Here is a 17,622-nt window from a genome sequence, read left to right as displayed (position 1 = left end):
AAATGACAATGTATAAACAATGTGATAATGTGAAAGAGTTTGCTCGTAGTGATGAACCTCCAGAGAATTATGATTAAGTGATTCTGCAGCTCCCCTCTGCTTTACGGAGCTTTATAGTGAGTTTCGGCTCATTGTTTCAGCTGTCTGGCCACAATGTTTTGGATCACGTTCACTGCTCTCGTAGCGTAAAGATATCAAAGGGTTTACATTTATTATTTTAAAGCGCTCATATTATGCTTTTTGGCTTTTCCCCCTTTCCTTTGTGTTATATATCTTTTTCATGCACGTTATAGGTTTACAAAGTGAAAAAACCCAAAGTCCACCCCAAAGGGACTTACCATCTCCAACAGAAAACACTGTTCACAAACTGCTCCAAACTGCTCTATTGTAGTCCAGCCTTTACTTCCGTGATGAGCATGTTATAATGCTCGCCTAGCTACTAGCATGGCACGCCCTCATACTCTGCTTCTGAGTGGCTGGTAGTCCTTACCTAGCTACTGTGCATGTGCGACTCCCAACAAAGATGGAACAGAAGTGAGATGTCTCACTCTGTAGCTAAAACAGAGAGCTCAACACACAGGGTGAAAAGAGGAGCTGCAGCAATGTGCAGTACAACAAAAATATGGTGTTTTTTGAAAATTAAACCATGTAAACCTATTCTGATATAACCTCTAAATACAATTATCAACCTGAAAATGAGCATAATTTGAGCACTTTAAAAATCAAAATCAAAGGTCTCTTGATTTAATCCTTGCTCATGCCGTTACCATCTCCAATACTTAACATATTATCTCAAAGTGATCATCACATCACATAGTGTGTTCTGCTTTAATAATAAATAAATAAAACCATCTGCCATTGCAAACACACTGCATGTAATGTCTTAGAATAATGATACAGTCCACAAGTTGTAATGTGTAATCGAGAAATGTCTTCATAAAAGTTGGGTTATGTACAGGTTTTAGAAGTCACACCAAATGTATATTTGGCAATGTAAATTTGCTTCTATTTTCTAATTGCAATGTTTCACTTCTTTGAATTACTTCCCTGTTGGCTCGAGGCCTTTCAGGGAGGTATGCTGACAGAGAAAGCACCATATCATTTTATAACATAGCAACTTTTACTGACATTCACTGTACCATAAACTTGTCCTGAATTACTCACTTGCGGGAAAAGATTGAGATATTTTTTACAAGCCAGCTTCCGCATGCCTGTTGGACAGACTTCAAAACTTAAAGTAAGGCACTTATTGTACCTGTAGATATCCATCAAATAACCACTTAGGCAGACTCTTTTTTTGTAGGCTATCAACTATTGTTTATGTTTAAAGTGGAGCTGGAGACAAATATCTTGGTATTGGTTAGTTTTTTTAGTCATGGTAGAGTTTGGGATTATCTTGGCTGCAGACCTTCTCTTTGTGTGATAATAAAGTTTAACTTTGTTATCATGGAATTAAATTAAAAAAAACATGTATATCTCTGTTGATCTTTCAGCTGTTCCTGGTGCACCAACTGATAACATAAATAAATCTTTCCACCAATGCAAGGTCATTACTTCACCATTGTACTGACAAGCTCAAGGTGTATTAATGACAGTCCTGACAAATACCATAGAAAGGTAAATTAAATATTGTTAAATAAATCATATTTTTCATTTTATAAAATGCTAAAATAAATATGAAAATGAATCCATAACTGACGAGCTGTAACCTCAACTGGAATCACACAGTATACACGTGGAGTCAAATCTGACACCTCACCAGGGTCAAACATTATGTCCAAGCAAAACAACTGAATCACATACAGAGAATATTTCCCCTCAGATATCTGCACTTTGCATAGACTGTTGCACTGTACAAACAGAAAGCTATAATATGTGGTGAATGCAAGCTAATAGGCCAGCATTGTGCCATCTGACCTCAGCAATGGCAATACCTGGTTGTTTATTAACCACTGCTAAAGTGCTTTGACGTAAATTAGTCCTCTACAAAGGAACTGAGAGGAACGTGCAGGTTTCTCTCACCACATGTCAGCTGCTTCTCCAGTATAACCTCACCAGATGATCCATCCTACGCAGTGTGGTCAGTTCTTGCGAACTTGAGAGTAAACTTGAGCAGGGTTAGCATCAGGCGAAGGAGCTGGGCTTTTTGTTCGCTGCAGGTGGGCATCATAGGAAGGAGGGGAGGACACTGCAGGAGGATTGTTGTTCACTTGGACCTGAGCGTATTCTGAGGTGTTATTCTGTAACCCCAGCTGGACTCTCCCACCATCTTTGTTCTGGAAACTGATATCTGCATAATTCAGCTCCTAGAGAAGAAAAAGCAAGGGGAAAATTATTAATTACTTTTACAGTAATATCACATCAGATAAAATATTAGCAGAAATATTGTTAATCAAATGTAAACACAGACTGTCCACTAATATATATTAGGAAAAGTATATCAATTATAATAAGTATATCCTGACTTATGTATTCCTTCAGAAACTCACAGAATTGTTCACTGAGGTCTCATGACTTATACAAAACATAACTCCAAAGATGATTAATCCATCATTATTTTATGCACATACATGTAAGCACACTTATGCTGCAATTTGTCCAATATAGGCATATTTTCATTTAGGCATTGAGATTGGCATGTAAACGCGTTCCTTGAATAGCCTGCGTAGCCCGGGTTTCTCTGAGTTACCTTGTTTCTTAAGTGCACTGATAACTTTTACCTGACTTGCTGAGTATGCAGAGTTGTTCTGGCCTTCACCTCCTTTAAAACAAGAGAAATAAACTATGCTTAGAATCATTTTTATCAAGAGAGTAAATAATTTATCATATTATGTGTCATACGAATATCTTGAGAACCGTTGACCAGATCTAGTTCACACTCTGTGGGTGTATTGCTGGGGACCCAAAGACATGCAGTGTGCAATTTGTAAATGTGACACCTTCAATATTAATAAACTGTGAATAAAACTAAAGACTGCAGCAGCGAAGGCGGGGCGCAGCGGGCTACTGGCGACTGCCTATTTGGAAATTAATACCTGTAAGTGTATTTTACAACAGAATTATTCTTCATTTTCCTGGAGTCAATGAGCACGAGTGGTTATCCTACAGGGAAAGTGCCACTCTGCCAGTGCAACTCAAATTGTGTAAGTTTGCCATACTAACTTATAACACTAATAATGGTACCGCTGACAAAATACCTCCATTAATTAAATCCCTGCTCTACTTTATTATTTATATATTATTTTTAACTGCAGTTGTTATGTTAAAGCAAGCGACTGTCAGGTAAATGTACTACAATGTTTTCCTCTGAAGTACACAGTAGGTCAGAAGTATACACGTTTGTGCTTTGGGGGACCTTTGCAAGTTATTTCAGGGTACAATGAGTTAGAATAGTAACATACTCTATATCATCTCTACTGTCTACTCTAAACATCATAATAAATCTCTAGCTGTTTGGTGCCAACAAGCAGTTGCCTACTTTCCCTAATGGTAATAGCTGCTCTTGGTGTTTTTTCTGTGAACCAGAGTGTATTTCACTAGTGTTTCTCATAGTGTGTAGCCACGACTTGGGTGTGTGACCAAATATGTCATGGCAGGTGAATTGCTCAGAACCCAAGAAAGTGCCGTGTCCAGTGTGAAGATGTTTGTATGAGCGGTTCTCGAGAAAGCTGCAAACAGCAATACCACAGGCCAATCGACCGGTTCTGAACAGACACATTTTTATTGGGCACTGCACTAGTACTGTATAAATACACAAACACATATTCAATACACACACACTTGGTATACACTTACCCGTTCTGGTAGCAGTGTTTTTATTAGAGAGATGTTTCCTCAATTTTCTGTTTAGAGAGGTAATAAATCATTAATACAGTATGTTAATCAGGTATAAGAAGACATTATCTGACTTCTTGCAACATATTATTAACAGCATTATGCTGTATGTATAGCAAATATATCCATTTATTGTAAATTCTTACATGACATAACATGTTAAAAAAGTTATTTCTCAAAAAGAGCTGCAACCTCCATTTTATCATCAGTCTCAAGTGTATTTTCTTTAAGAATGATTTACAAATAATTATTTTTACATTTACCAGCATACATTTCAAGGACTTTTAAACAGGGTTTCATAACACTGATGACAGAGTTTTAACTCATGTGAAGCCACATAATTCATCACAGTTTAATATTAATACCTGACAAAAATAAATGTTAAACTATAAAGTTGTACATTGTTGAGGTGCAGCTCCATTGTGAAATAACACTACAGATTTATTTCACAGTCAAATCTAAAGTCAGGCTCAGGACCTTACGGAAAACATATAAGGGACATAGGGAACGGACCCTTTGTTGAACATCAACCTTTTGAAGGTTGAGAACATTTTTATTAACGTCTACCTGATTCTAGTTCCCCATGTTCAACTTCTCTCTTCCTGTGCCATGAACAAACTCTCTTACATTTCAGATCCTACCCGGTCTCTGAGTCCTGCTTTTGGGTCCAAACCTGGTAATACTGAGCAGTCACCTCTACCATAATTGTGATTGATTCTTAAAAAAAAAAAAATTGCCTTCTTTTTTATATCTTAAAGCTCTTTTCCACTTACTTTTTTTTATACATGTAGTACCCTCCACCCCCACCAGCAGCTCCACAGACGAAAACTGCGATTACTATTCCAGCGATGCAACCAGCCGAACAGCCTGATGGTTTGCCTGATGGTTTGACTGGGTTGGATTAAATGGGATAAGAACATGAACATAAGTATTTTTACACCATTCTGTACACAGGGACTGTCTCATAATCTCATCATGCCAATGGAACAAAATGCATACAATAATATCTCTGTTTATGTGATTTCACAGCTGGCCAGTTAAATATCGATTTGATGTTTTATAAGTACTATAAGGCATCGATCTCTTCTTTGGCTGGAAAACATTCCTGTTTGGCAGAATGTACAATGCAGCATGTTGCTTTAGCAAACACGCTATCAAAGAATTATGCTTTGCTTAAAGTGAAACTCCACAGATTTTACACCTTAAAGTCTTGGGGAGTACTAATGCTTATGTGAGAAATGTATAAAGCTTTTTGTACTTCCAGGGGGAGCTGCATCAAATTGCCTCAAGTGACGTCACTTGAGTCAGCATCGGTTGGGTCTGAAGACTAAAAGTTTGAAAATGAAAAGAAATCTGGGGGAATGGAGTTAGAAGATGTGAGGTTACCAGACCTCTGTAGCCCGCTCCTCATCTGTGCTTCAGGCTAGCATCTTTAGGCTACATTAGCTGCTACTAACATAACAAATTTTGGCGGTTGAGTTGCATTGTGGGTAATTTAGACATTACTTTAACAAGGACGATATCTCTGGTTCTGCGGCAGTAATTTTGATACTTTAAGATTTGATACTTTTGTTAATCTGTAGAAGTGTGAAAAGGTTGTATGATGCTTTTGGCTCTAGAGGGAGCTGCGTGAAATCTGATAAATTGCCTCAAGTGATGTCACTTGAGTCAGCATTTGTTGGGTCTGAAGACTACAAGTTAATAATAACAATAAATCTCATTTAGTTGGTAGACTGGATCTGTAAGAAACATTTAGGACGCCTGCTACTATTCAAATTATCAGAGGGATAACACTGTGGGTTAATCACAATATTCAAGAGTCTCAACACAATCTGCTATCAACTAGGGGTGGGGGTAAAAAAATCTATACAGCATAGTATCGTGATATTTTGCGTGCCAATATGTGTATCTGTAATATGTATCTGTATCGATACATGGACGCCAATTATCGATCTTTTATTATATAAATTGATGTATGTTTTAACAAACAGAGAAATGTGTCTTTTTAGATAAAATAGATGTAGACAAAGCTTTCCTTTAAATACATAATTTGAAGTTGGAAAAAAGGTAATACATGTAAAAAAAAGAAATTATTGCAGTGTAAAGTTTAAAATTGCAATAATATTGTATCGTAACATAAGTATCGTATCGTGGGGCCTCTGGTAATTCCCACACCTACAATCAACACCATCTCTGTACCTGTTACAGACAATCCATGGACTGCAGTCGATGTTCTCTCAGTTATACTATTCATCGCTTGACAGGTGTAGCTGCCACTGTCAGAGAGATCAGCGTTGTCTTTAGTGAACTCAGCAGAATTATGTATCTCTGTCCCATTCAGTATCCAGGTGTAAGTAGCAGATGGTGTGGAATCAGCAGAGCAGGTTAATGTGAAGGACTCCCCCACATGTATCTCACTTGGACCTGCGATTTGAACGTTTTCTGGTCCATCTGAAAAACAGATATTTGTAAAGTTCTTACAGCAGCAAAAATAAGGAATATAAAACGTGTTCAATAAATTACTTGGAAATTATTTTTACTACAGACAAAACATTTTTGTACAGTAAATGTACAGTTTGTTACCTACAGTAGACAACCATGGTGTATTTAGCTTCATCGTTACTGAGGGGGTTGCTGATTTTACAGGAATATTCCCCAGTGTCTGTTGATTTAAGGCTGTTAAAAGACAGCACTTTGTTCTTGTCATAAAGGTTCATGTTTCCAGCCAGAGTCAGATCTGAGCCATCCTTCATCCACTTTCTGGTAAAGACAGAGCCAGCAGCATCACAGGTTAAGTTGACAGAGATCCCCTCAATCGTCAGGTTTGTTGTTGGTGTGACAAAAGCACCTGATATTCTTTCTGTTGGGCAAAAGATCATGTGATAAATATGAGAACAGGAACAAACTAACTGAAAATTGACTACTTAAAACAATACAAAAAGAACTTAAGAACAGTTAATCATTGTAAAGGGCAAACATAACTACTGTTTCCTGAATAATGTATACAAAAATTGTCTGACTGTCCACACTGTTATTTTAACATTTGTGGTTTTGAATAACCTATACCTCAGAAATATGAGAGGAACATAACAGCTACATAATATTGAGTTCTTATTCAGTGTTTCAGTTCACACACTGGAAACATAGAAGAAAACTGTTTCATTGAAACCACAAAATTCTTTAACTATTGACTCATGACCTTTGTTATGTAATGTGATTTCCAATTGATCAAATGTAATTGTTTCAAAGTTTTGACCCCAAGTCTTAATATAGCATGACTTCTGTAAACACAACATTGACACAATCACTGTTTAAGCAAACATTAATGTTACACACAGAGGACATACAGAGCAACATTTTGTCGATAGTGTTTTAAGCCCCCAACGTCTCCTTCCAGGAAGCGCTGCGACCGTTGACTTCAAGGCACCTAACCCTAACCTTAACCCTAACCATAAAAACCATTGCCTAATCCTAGTGCCTTACAGGCAGCGTTGCCTGGAAGGAGACGTTGGGGGCTTAAAACACAAATAAATGCAAAATTTAGAGTTGTGTTTCTGTATACCTGGCAAGTGTAAGTCCAACATTCACTGTCCTTTTAGCTTTTATGTCTCCACCAACTCCTAATGGAAAAATCTGTATCTTCAGCTGCTAAATGTTGCTGACCAGCTAGTCGCTTACTTGGTCTGTCTGTCATTTTGCACTGGGCAGGTACAATAGTGTACAGTGGGTTTTGCTGACAACAGCTGCCTGCTACCAAAAACAATGCTATAAGACTGAACCCAACGGTCTATTTTTATATGATCATTTAATATTAAGACACACTGATTTGAGTACATGCCAGTGATGCCGGGTAACGCGTTACTTGTAACGCGTTTCTCTAATCTGACCACTTTTTTCAGTAACGAGTAATCTAACGCGTTACTATTTCCAAACCAGTAATCAGATTAAAGTTACTTTTCCAAGTCACTGTGCGTTACTATTTTTGTCATTTTCCTTAGTAAAAATATATATTGTTTTTGCTTTCTTCTTGCATCTCGGAGAGTGAAGTCACTTATGCGACGACAAGTCACGTTTTCAGCATGTGGACAGTTAACGTGTACCACGCAGCGACACAAACGTAAACAACAATGGAGGGAGGAGAGAGATGCGCGTTTTCTAGCTGGAAATACAGTCACTATTTTGAGTTTGTGTCAGCTAAAGATGGCAATATTAAGGTTCGTTGTACTGGTGGCAACAAAGTGCTATCTAGCTACAAAAATACTACGTCAAATTTGAAGAAACATTTGGAGTCGCAGCACCGCACAGTCAAATTTACAGAGCAAGTCCCGCCAGGTGGTGCAAAGCAGAGAGCAGGAGGTCCCCCACCACCCAAACAACAAAAGCTGGATTTCGGTGCAAAACCAGTAAGTGGGGGAGAGTTGAATAAGTTGGTCGGGCAGTATGTTGTAGAGGAAATGCTGCCTTTAAACACGGTTGACTCGCCTTTGTTTCGTGCAATAATAAACAAGATCCCTACTACTGTCAATGCCGAGTTGCCTCACAGAACAGCTTTGTCACGGTTGTCATTTTTATGTTGAGGCGGCGGGGTGTTGTCAGCAGCTACTGAATGTAACTAATAAAGTAACTTGTAATCTAACTTAGTTACTTTTAAAATCAAGTAATCTGTAAGTTACTTTTTCAAAGTAACTGTGGCAACACTGGTACACGCTTTGCCAATACAGATTACGCAGATGGTCAGTTAAGTGCCATCTGTCGGACCCATCTCATTAAACTATATCCACTAAACTTCTTAAATCAAACTTACCCAGTACAGAGACAGCTGAAGGCTGAGATGTTTCATATCTCAGAGTTTTGTCATTAAAGGCCTGACAGCTGTGGTTCCCACTCTGACTCATCTGAATGTTCATCAGTCTGAGCTCTGGTCCAGTATCAGACAGCAGGTCTCCATTCAGAAACCAGTGAAACAGGGCAGCAGGTTTGGAGACAGCTGAGCACATCAAGGTGACGTTTGAACCTTTGCCATAATATTCTTGTGATGGAGATATTGTCAAATTAATATTTTCTGGGCCATCTATGGTATGCATATGGGGAGTAAAACAAACGGGAAAAAATCCCCAAAAAGTAATATTAGCAGCTTGAAGAAAGTGACATGTAGCTTAGTGTGAAGCATCATTATATCTTCAACTTTGAAGCATCCATTTAGTGCAGCATAAAGAGTATGCACATATACTGTAAGTGAATAACTCACAGCTGATGGAGAGGTTTACTGGATCACTGGTGCCATTACTGACAGGATTAAACACACGACACCTGAATGGTCCCTGGTCATAGCGGGTCACGTTAACTATAGTGAGAGTGGAGCCTCCATCAGTGAGCTGAACTCTGTCACTGGCTGTAACCTCAGAGCTGCCGTTCAGCCAGAGGAAAGAGAGAGAGGATCCAGAGGAGGAGCAGGACAGACGGACAGAGCTGTTGAACTCCACCAAGTCTGCGCTGCTGGCAGTTGCCGTTACATTGGAGACTGGCACTGTGGTTTAAAAACAAAATGGTTTTATATTTGCCCTCACAACAATGGTACAGTAGAAGGAAACACTGCGTGGCTCGGAATTAATCCCACTGAGGTATAAGGCCGGTTACACACTGGATGCGCCGCGCGAGCGTGGCATTTCTGTTGCGTCTCAGAAGCGTGGCCGCTGCGTGGATTTTTCTGTGTCCTACACACCAGAAGCGTGTCTGACGCGGCGCTGCTCCTGCTGCTAGGTACAGGGAGGGCTGATCTCGGGACATAGTGCCGACACATTCAAACTCTGAAAACTGGGTAAGTAGGCTGTCTGTTTATAACAATTTTGTGTAGCTGTAAAGAGCCTATATAGCCTATCTGATGTTGGACCGTCACTCAGAACACACACTACGTTGTTATTGTAGCCTATCCTACCTTTTATATATAGGCGTGTTCGATGTATGGGGAGAAAGTTGTTAAACATAAATATATAGCCTACTGATTTGATTAAAGCAAGACAACGTCGGCAGTATTGACTGCAAAATATGTTACAGAATATTTCGTTCTGTATGACAGGTGCTATATTTGAAAATCTTTTCTCTGAAAGTTTTTATTACATTTATATCTACATTGATGTCAAAACCTAGAGACTTTCACACATCAAGATGTCATTTGCTGCAGATGTGCCTGCTAGAAATAGAACCGACGCCTATTTTTCACGCGAGACGCGAGCGTGTTGGAAGCGTTTCCATGCAAAATAGAATAGGAAAATATGTTTATATGTCATTTAGACACAAATGCATATTAATAAATGACATCTTGATGTTTGAAAGTCTCTAGGTTTTGACATCAATGTAGATATAAATGTAATAAAAAATTTCAGAGAAAAGAGTTTCAAATATAGCACCGGTCATACAGAACGAAATATTCTGTAACATATTTTGCAGTCAATACTGCCGACGTTGTCTTACTTTAATCAAATCAGTAGGCTATATATTTATTTCTGTGATAATCATCCCAATAACAATCCATGGAGCGGCGGTGGTGTGGCTATGTCCTCCAGAGGACAGGTCACGTCACGTCTTGAAGTTTATTCTCCCCTAAAAAAAACAGTAGTGCGGTAGTAGCTGTTAGCTGCTAGCTGCCCTCCGGTGAGTGTATTCAGCCAGGCTTCTGTGATAATCATCCCATTAACAATCCACGGAGCGCCCGGGGGTCTGGTGGATGTCCTGGATAGGACAGATCATGCCTTCGCAGCGATATAGATATAGATATATATATATATATATATATATATATATATATATATATATATATATATATATATATATATATATATATATATATAAAATGTTAAATCTAAATGTTAAATATATATCTAAATGTTAAATGTAAATGTTATATCTAAATCTAAATGTTAAATTTATATCTAAATGTTAAATCTAAATATTATATCTAAATCTTAAATATATATCTAAATAGTATATCTAAATCTAAATCTTAAATATATATCTAAATGTTAAATCTAAATCTTAAATATATATCTAAATATTATATCTAAATCTAAATCTTAAATATATATCTAAATGTTAAATGTTAAATCTAAATGTTATATCTAAATGTGTCGCAAAGTGTAAAGCTAAATATTTAGAAAATATTCAAATCCCCAAGGAAACCACGGCCACTGCAGTGGCTTCAAATCGCGCTGCACAAAAGGTCAATTCTGATTGGCTGTTTGTCTCCAATTAGATCGCAAGTAGCAGGAAACACATCTTAGCTTAGCTACATGTGGCTATAGTGTGACAGGCCTACTGCTGTTCAGTCTCGCATTGCGAGACCTAGCTAACTTAGCTAGTTACAGTGCTGCGAGGCCTGTTCAGAGGACATATCGGCTGCAGTGTGTGAGCTAGATTGCTTGTGAAGGATGAGTCAAACTAACGTTAAACACACAAGGAGATATGAGTCAAACAAAACAACGGCATTATTACACACAAATATTAAGACATTTCTGTGATATAAGTCAATAATACAAAATACTGACTGAAATGTGTTTTAATCCAGTAACATTAGTCGAACAGCTCCACTGTAGTCAGTATTTACCTACTGGTATTGACTGAAACTTGCGGTGCACTGCAGTGGGCGTGGTTTCCTTGGGGATTTGAATAATTTCTAAATATTTAGCTTTACACTTGGCGACACATTTAGATATAACATTTAGATTTAACATTTAACATTTAGATATATATTTAAGATTTAGACATAATATTTAGATATATATTTAAGATTTAGATTTAACATTTAGATATATATTTAACATTTAGATTTAAGATTTAGATTTAGATATATTTAGATAGATAGATAGAGATATTATATCTTATAATTTCTGTCTCAAATGTGAGGAAAATGCGCTAAATGTGAGGAAAGTGAGCTAAATGTTGAAAATTCATCAGCTAAAAAATTGTAACCAAACTTTTACATTCGGCACCCCATAGCTGTACACACTCACCGGAGGGCAGCTAGCAGCTAAAAGCTACTACCGCACTACTGTTTATTTTAGGGGGGAATAAACTTCAAGGCATGACGTGACCTGTCCTCTGGAGGACATAGCCACACCACTGCCGCTCCATGTAAGACAACGTCGGCAGTATTGACTGTTATTGGGATGATTATCACAGAAGCCTGTCTGAATACACTCACTGGACTGCAGCTAGCAGCTAACGGCTATCAGCTAGCAGGGCAAGCTAACTACCGGCAGGATCGATACAAGGACCAGGGTAGGTGAATTTAAACAATGTCTGAGTTGAAAACGCATCTTGTTGACATGTAAGGGCCCTGTTCATGTGGCACAGACATATTAATTGCATTTTGTGTCTGTTAAGAGGCACAAAGGCACTCTAAAACTTTCCCCGACCACTGCCGTTTTAGCTCAGGGAACGCTTGTACATGTAGCTGCAGCTTCTCCGTGTTACCTGCACTGATTCGGGTCGGGGGTTTTTTCTATCGAAAGTACTCGCGTAGCTATAGCGATCAAGATTAATGTAAAAATTGGCCGGAATTCTCCTTTAAGTTTAACAACTCTCCCCATACGTCTAACACGCCTATATATAAAGGGTAGAATAGGCTACAATAACAACGTAGTGTGTGTTCTGAGTGACGGTCCAGCTACAAAAAATTGTTATAAACAGACAGCCTACTTACCCAGTTTTCAGAGTTTGAATGTGTCGGCACTATGTCCCGAGATCAGCCCTCCCTGTACCTAGCAGCAGGAGCAGCGCCGCGTCAGACACGCTTCTGGTGTGTAGGACACAGAAAAATCCACGCAGCGGCCACGCTTCTGAGACGCAACAGAAATGCCACGCTCGCGCGACGCATCCAGTATGTAACCGGCCTAACAATGATACAAACACCAAAAAGGTATTTGGGGCTTTTTACAAACACGCAGTAATGGCTGTAACCTTAGAGCTGCTGTTCAGCCAGAGGAAAGAGAGAGGATCCAGAGGAGGAGCAGGACAGACTGACAGAGCTGTTGAACTCCACCAAGTCTGTGGTGTTTAAAGTTACCAAAACATTGGCAACACGCGCTGTGGGTGGAAAACACAGTGGTTTTATACTGGCCACCTTTCTTGCCTAAGAAAGGGAACATTGTTCAGTAGAGGGGAGAAATGTCGAGAGTGGGAATTGTTGTGGTTGTGTATTTTTCTGTTGCTTTTATTATGTTTTCTGTATGTTTTTGTATATCTATTCGGTACATTTGTTACCTGTTTGTATATTTCTGTTGCCTTGTTTGAAGATTTCTGTATGTATCTGGTTTTATTTATTTCTGTTGTGTACATTTCGGTTTACTTATTTCCCTGTTCATTGTGTAGATTTCTGTTTACCCCGTTTTGACTGTGTTCTGTTCTCTGTGTATATTTCTGTTTCCTGTTTTATTTTGATAGTCTGTTTTCTGTCTTGTCTTGTCTAGTTTTACTTTCTGTTTTCCCGCCTTGTCTGATTGTCCTGCCCCGCCCTGATGTGTTTCACCTGTTGTTTCACCTGTTGTCTCACCTGTTCCTGGTTTGCTCGTTTCCTAGTGTATTTAGCCTCTGTGTTTCCCCTTGTCCTTTGTCAGAGTGTTTTGTATCTCCTCCCGGTCAGTTCGTGCTTTCCTGTCTCTGCTCCCTGTATTCCCTGTTCTTGTTTTTTGCACGTTGGACCTTTTTGCCTGTTGCCTTCAGGACTTCCTCTGTTGTTTGCTCCCCTCATTTTTGTCCAATAAAACCTCTGAGTTTAACCATCTCCTGCTTGCCTACCTCTACCTGCATTTGGGTCCTCGATTCGCCGCCACTCATCACAGGAATGCTACTATGTTAATGATACTATGAGTAATCGTGGCTTTAAACAAAGGTTTGTATGTGAGTTAGACATATTCATGTAGTCCAGAGAATGTGAATTTACCCGTGATCATGCAGTTATTGTTTTTTAAAGTTTACGTTTATATTGATGGTCTTTCATTTGAACGTTTTACAACGGTGAGGCATAGAGTATCAGTCATGACTGTCACCAGATTACTCGGCATGTTTTATTATATCTTATCTTATTCGTTGCCTAGTGCTTGGTGCAATATTTAACCAGTGTTGGCTGACCTTGCCAGTTAATCTTGCCCAATTAGCCAGAACCACACTGACCATAGAAATACAAGAGTTGAACTTTTTGTTAGCCTATGAATCAGACTGAACAGCTCTGATTGGACAAATTAGAGATGTGAAAGGTGATATAGTCTGTGACCAGACTAGATTACTGTAAAGCTATTGCAGTTATAACAAATGTGTATTTATTATTATCTTTAATGTGTGTGTTAGTTGTATCTGCTTGCTACAGATGTTGCTGTGCTACTGGCATCTCCAGGAAGTGATTTTTCTATGACCTCAGATTTTTCATTCTGAGCCTCAGTTGTCTCTGTACAAACACAAATTTCAGATGCTTCTTAATGCAAACGTATGAAGAGTAAGTATTGTTTCTTTATGTTCCACAATTGTTTAGCACACCTTTTTATATTTTAGAAAGATTTTGTCTGATACTATCTTAGGTACTTCCCATCTTTTCTATCCATATTTACTGACGCAAAACCTTTCATTCAAACTTACCCAATACAGAGACAGCTGCAGGCTGCGATGTTTCAGATCTCAGAGTTTTGCTGTTAAAGGCCTGACAGCTGTAGTCCCCACTCTGACTCATCTGAATGTTCATCAGTCTGAGCTCTGGTCCAGTATCAGACAGCAGGTCTCCATTCAGAAACCAGTGAAACAGGGCAGCAGGTCTGGAGACAGCTGAGCAGGACAGGGTGATGTCTGACCCTTCCACATGGTATTCTTGTGATGGAGATATTGTCAAATTAATATTTTCTGGGCCATCTGAATGTGGGGGGGAAAACAGCAACAAGTTAGTATGCACAACTGCATTATCACACATCAAGTCATCAGAAAAAACCTCTGTATAATGTAACAGAACAGCCCAGCTAACTCACAGCTGATGGAGAGGGTTATTGGATCACTGGTGCCATTACTGACAGGATTGGACACACGACACCTGAATGGTCCCTGGTCGTAGCGAGTCACCTTAACTATAGTGAGAATGGAGCCTCCATCAGTGAGCTGAACTCTGTCACTGGCTGTAACCTCAGAGCTGCTGTTCAGCCAGAGGAAAGAGAGAGAGGATCCAGAGGAGGAGCAGGACAGACGGACAGAGCTGTTGAACTCCACCAAGTCTGTGCTGCTGGCAGTTGCCGTTACATTGGAGACTGGCTCTGTGAATGAAAAAGAAAAGGTTTCCAATTTGCCCCAAACTAAGAAAGGTATAATAGAAGGAAACACTGCAGTGGCTGGGAATAAATCTCATGTTTATGAGATGTTGAGTATTCATGGCTGCACATTGAACACTTCTGCCACTACAAAAAAGCGTCTAATGACAACAATATTAAAACTATAAAGGTTATAAAATGCTTTTCACAAAAGAGGGAAATTTCATCTTTGTTATTATGTATTTAACTAGCACTGTTTCAGGCTGTACTTTTTGTGGTTGCTCTGTAGAATAAATTTTAAATATAATGTCCAATTTAACACCATCAGAAAGTATAACCATAAAACTCAATGTCTCTGATACAGTCTCAACAAAAGCTAAATATGTACAGACTGTACAGGTGCACCCAAAAACTGTGAACTCAGTGTATCCTTTATATGTTTTTTAAACATATTGTTGATAGCAGGGCTTACAGTTACACAACTTAAAATAGAACTCTTGCTTATCGTCATCAGTGGCCAAGTAAAATTACCAAAGCCTTTATTATAATGCAGTTATTGGAAGACTTTAAATGTCATTATCAGTGAGAAACCATCCCATCATGTACACAGTGAAGTAATTTGAGCCTGAAAGTTTATTCTTCACCTGGAAAAAGTTTGACAAAAAAAAGAAATGGCCCACTTACTTTTTATTTATTCTATTTATTTTGTCTTAGTATTGTGTAATTATAATGTTATGTAATAAAAATCTGAATTCTGGTCTCAGTATAAATCTGATTTGAAACCACTAAACACAATTATTTTGCTGAAACATTTATTTCTTCCTAATTTTTTACACATAGGCCTAATCTTTACTCAGCACTGAAAGAGATGTCAAACATTTGCTCACCAAGTACTTTCAGTGTTGTGCTCCCTGCCTCCACTGATTCTCCATCTGGAACGATGCTCACACTGTATTCTCCACTGTCATTAAGAGCCAGATTCCTGAGCTCCAGAGATCCAGTAGACATGAAGAAGGTGATCCTGCCTTCATACTCTGGTCCAGTTTTGTTTACACTACTGGAAGTGATTATATTTTTAGTACCAAATGTCCAGACCACTGATAGAAATGGTTTGTCTGATGGAGTCAGTGTTGTAGTAAACATCACTGTCGCGCCAACAGCTGCGTTTAGAGGACCGTCTGGCAACACACCAGCTCCTTTGGTTAAACCTGGAGGAGATAGTTACATTACAGGTCTGAGAAGGATTGTTATAAGTTAAAGACATTCTCAATTGGCCACTGGAAAATTATCCTTGATCACAATCCAAAAGAAAAACATATTTTCATTAAAACTATAATCAGTATAGATGTAGATGTCTATCAATAGAAAACAACAAACAATTAAGTAAAAGAGGTTCTTAATCATAAACATTTGAAGAGAATGACATTTTGGCCAGCAGCTTTCTTTACTATTTTTTAATCTAACTAAACAAATTGAAACAGACATTTATATATTCCCTAGACTACATGCAAAACGGGTAACTATAAATAAATAAAAATTCAGCAATTATAGTACATTTTATAGTAATTTACGCATATAAGCTGCTATCCATGCTGCTATCTAGTCACAAAAGCATGGATAGCAGCCCTAAATCAAAACAAAATGACTTTTAAAGTATTGAAAGTGTATTTAAACATCAAAAGCAGAAGACGACAAAAGTTTTAAAATCAAGACTCTTACCTGCAAACGCCGCAGAGACAACACAAAGTAAAGGTAAAATATCCATTGATCTATCTCTGTGAGGTATAACCAGCTGAGGAAATGACACCCATCAAACTTTGACTGCCTTAATAAATGTGAGCCTCCGGCAGCTCTAATTATGAGTCAGTAAATGCAGAACTACCTACGTGTTGAGTTACAAAGTGTGTTTGCATAATGAGATAAACACAGTGAAGCTGCAGTCATGTTCTAAAGCTGAAAGACGTTGCCCTCTAGCGGTGTAAATGTGTTTATTGACATACAGATGGATGATGAAGAGATATGAATACTACTGTGGTTTTAATAATCCCACAAGCAACAGGTGATTTAGTAAACGGAGTATATTTTGGTTAGGCTATTTAACTCAAGACACATTCAAAAGCCTTTAGACTAAGAAATAAAAGACTACTAGCATATTATATAAGTCCATAAATGTATCAGTTAGTTGTATATATATATGTCAACCTCATAGTGGCACTAGAGGAAAAGTCAGAGCATCACCAAAGTCAGATGTTTTCTCTGGGCGCCATGAAGGTCTGTGCAAAAATGTAAACTTACAATTTCATAGTAATAGTAACAGTTGTTGATTTTTTTGTTTGTTCCAAAATAGTGGACCAGACAACCGATAGACCGGCATTGCCATCGAGCCTCTAGCATGGCTAAACACACCTATAACAATAAAACTACAATATGTAGAAACACACAGTACGACTTTACACTTGCAGTACAGGATACTGTGTTAGTTAATCAAATCATTTGCGAACAATGGTTG

At 38.4% G+C, this 17,622-nt stretch overlaps 1 protein-coding gene across 1 annotated transcript; it reads right to left on the bottom strand.

Annotated features, from left to right (window-relative positions):
* Nucleotides 1-1,617: 1,617 nt before the first annotated feature.
* LOC116042280 (carcinoembryonic antigen-related cell adhesion molecule 5-like) lies at nucleotides 1,618-16,964 on the bottom strand. Its single transcript, XM_031288406.2, has 11 exons — nucleotides 16,833-16,964; nucleotides 16,001-16,321; nucleotides 14,841-15,119; nucleotides 9,083-9,361; nucleotides 8,639-8,905; nucleotides 6,422-6,694; nucleotides 6,034-6,285; nucleotides 4,608-4,725; nucleotides 3,796-3,842; nucleotides 2,721-2,761; nucleotides 1,618-2,306 (listed from the first exon to the last, which is right to left on the bottom strand). The coding sequence occupies exons 1-11, from the start codon at nucleotides 16,876-16,878 to the stop codon at nucleotides 2,082-2,084; spliced, it is 2,148 nt and encodes a 715-aa protein (XP_031144266.2). The 5' UTR covers nucleotides 16,879-16,964; the 3' UTR covers nucleotides 1,618-2,081.
* Between the last annotated feature and the right edge of the window lie 658 nt (nucleotides 16,965-17,622).

Source organism: Sander lucioperca, chromosome 10 (assembly GCF_008315115.2).
Source record: "Sander lucioperca isolate FBNREF2018 chromosome 10, SLUC_FBN_1.2, whole genome shotgun sequence".
Classification (NCBI taxonomy): domain Eukaryota; kingdom Metazoa; phylum Chordata; class Actinopteri; order Perciformes; family Percidae; genus Sander; species Sander lucioperca.
Note: the sequence above shows the minus strand (reverse complement) of the source record. Positions and strands in the feature narration are given on the sequence as shown.

Bases quoted from the DNA above. Each gene is read 5' to 3' on its own strand.
- LOC116042280 (XM_031288406.2), bottom strand. From the start codon at position 16,878: ATGGATATTTTACCTTTACTTTGTGTTGTCTCTGCGGCGTTTGCAG. The intron at 2,762-3,795 runs GTAAGTGTATAC...CTTGTTTTAAAG, and splicing joins AAACACTGCTACCAGAACGG to GAGGTGAAGGCCAGAACAAC. The intron at 2,307-2,720 runs GTAAAAGTTATC...TTTCTTCTCTAG, and splicing joins CTGCATACTCAGCAAGTCAG to GAGCTGAATTATGCAGATAT.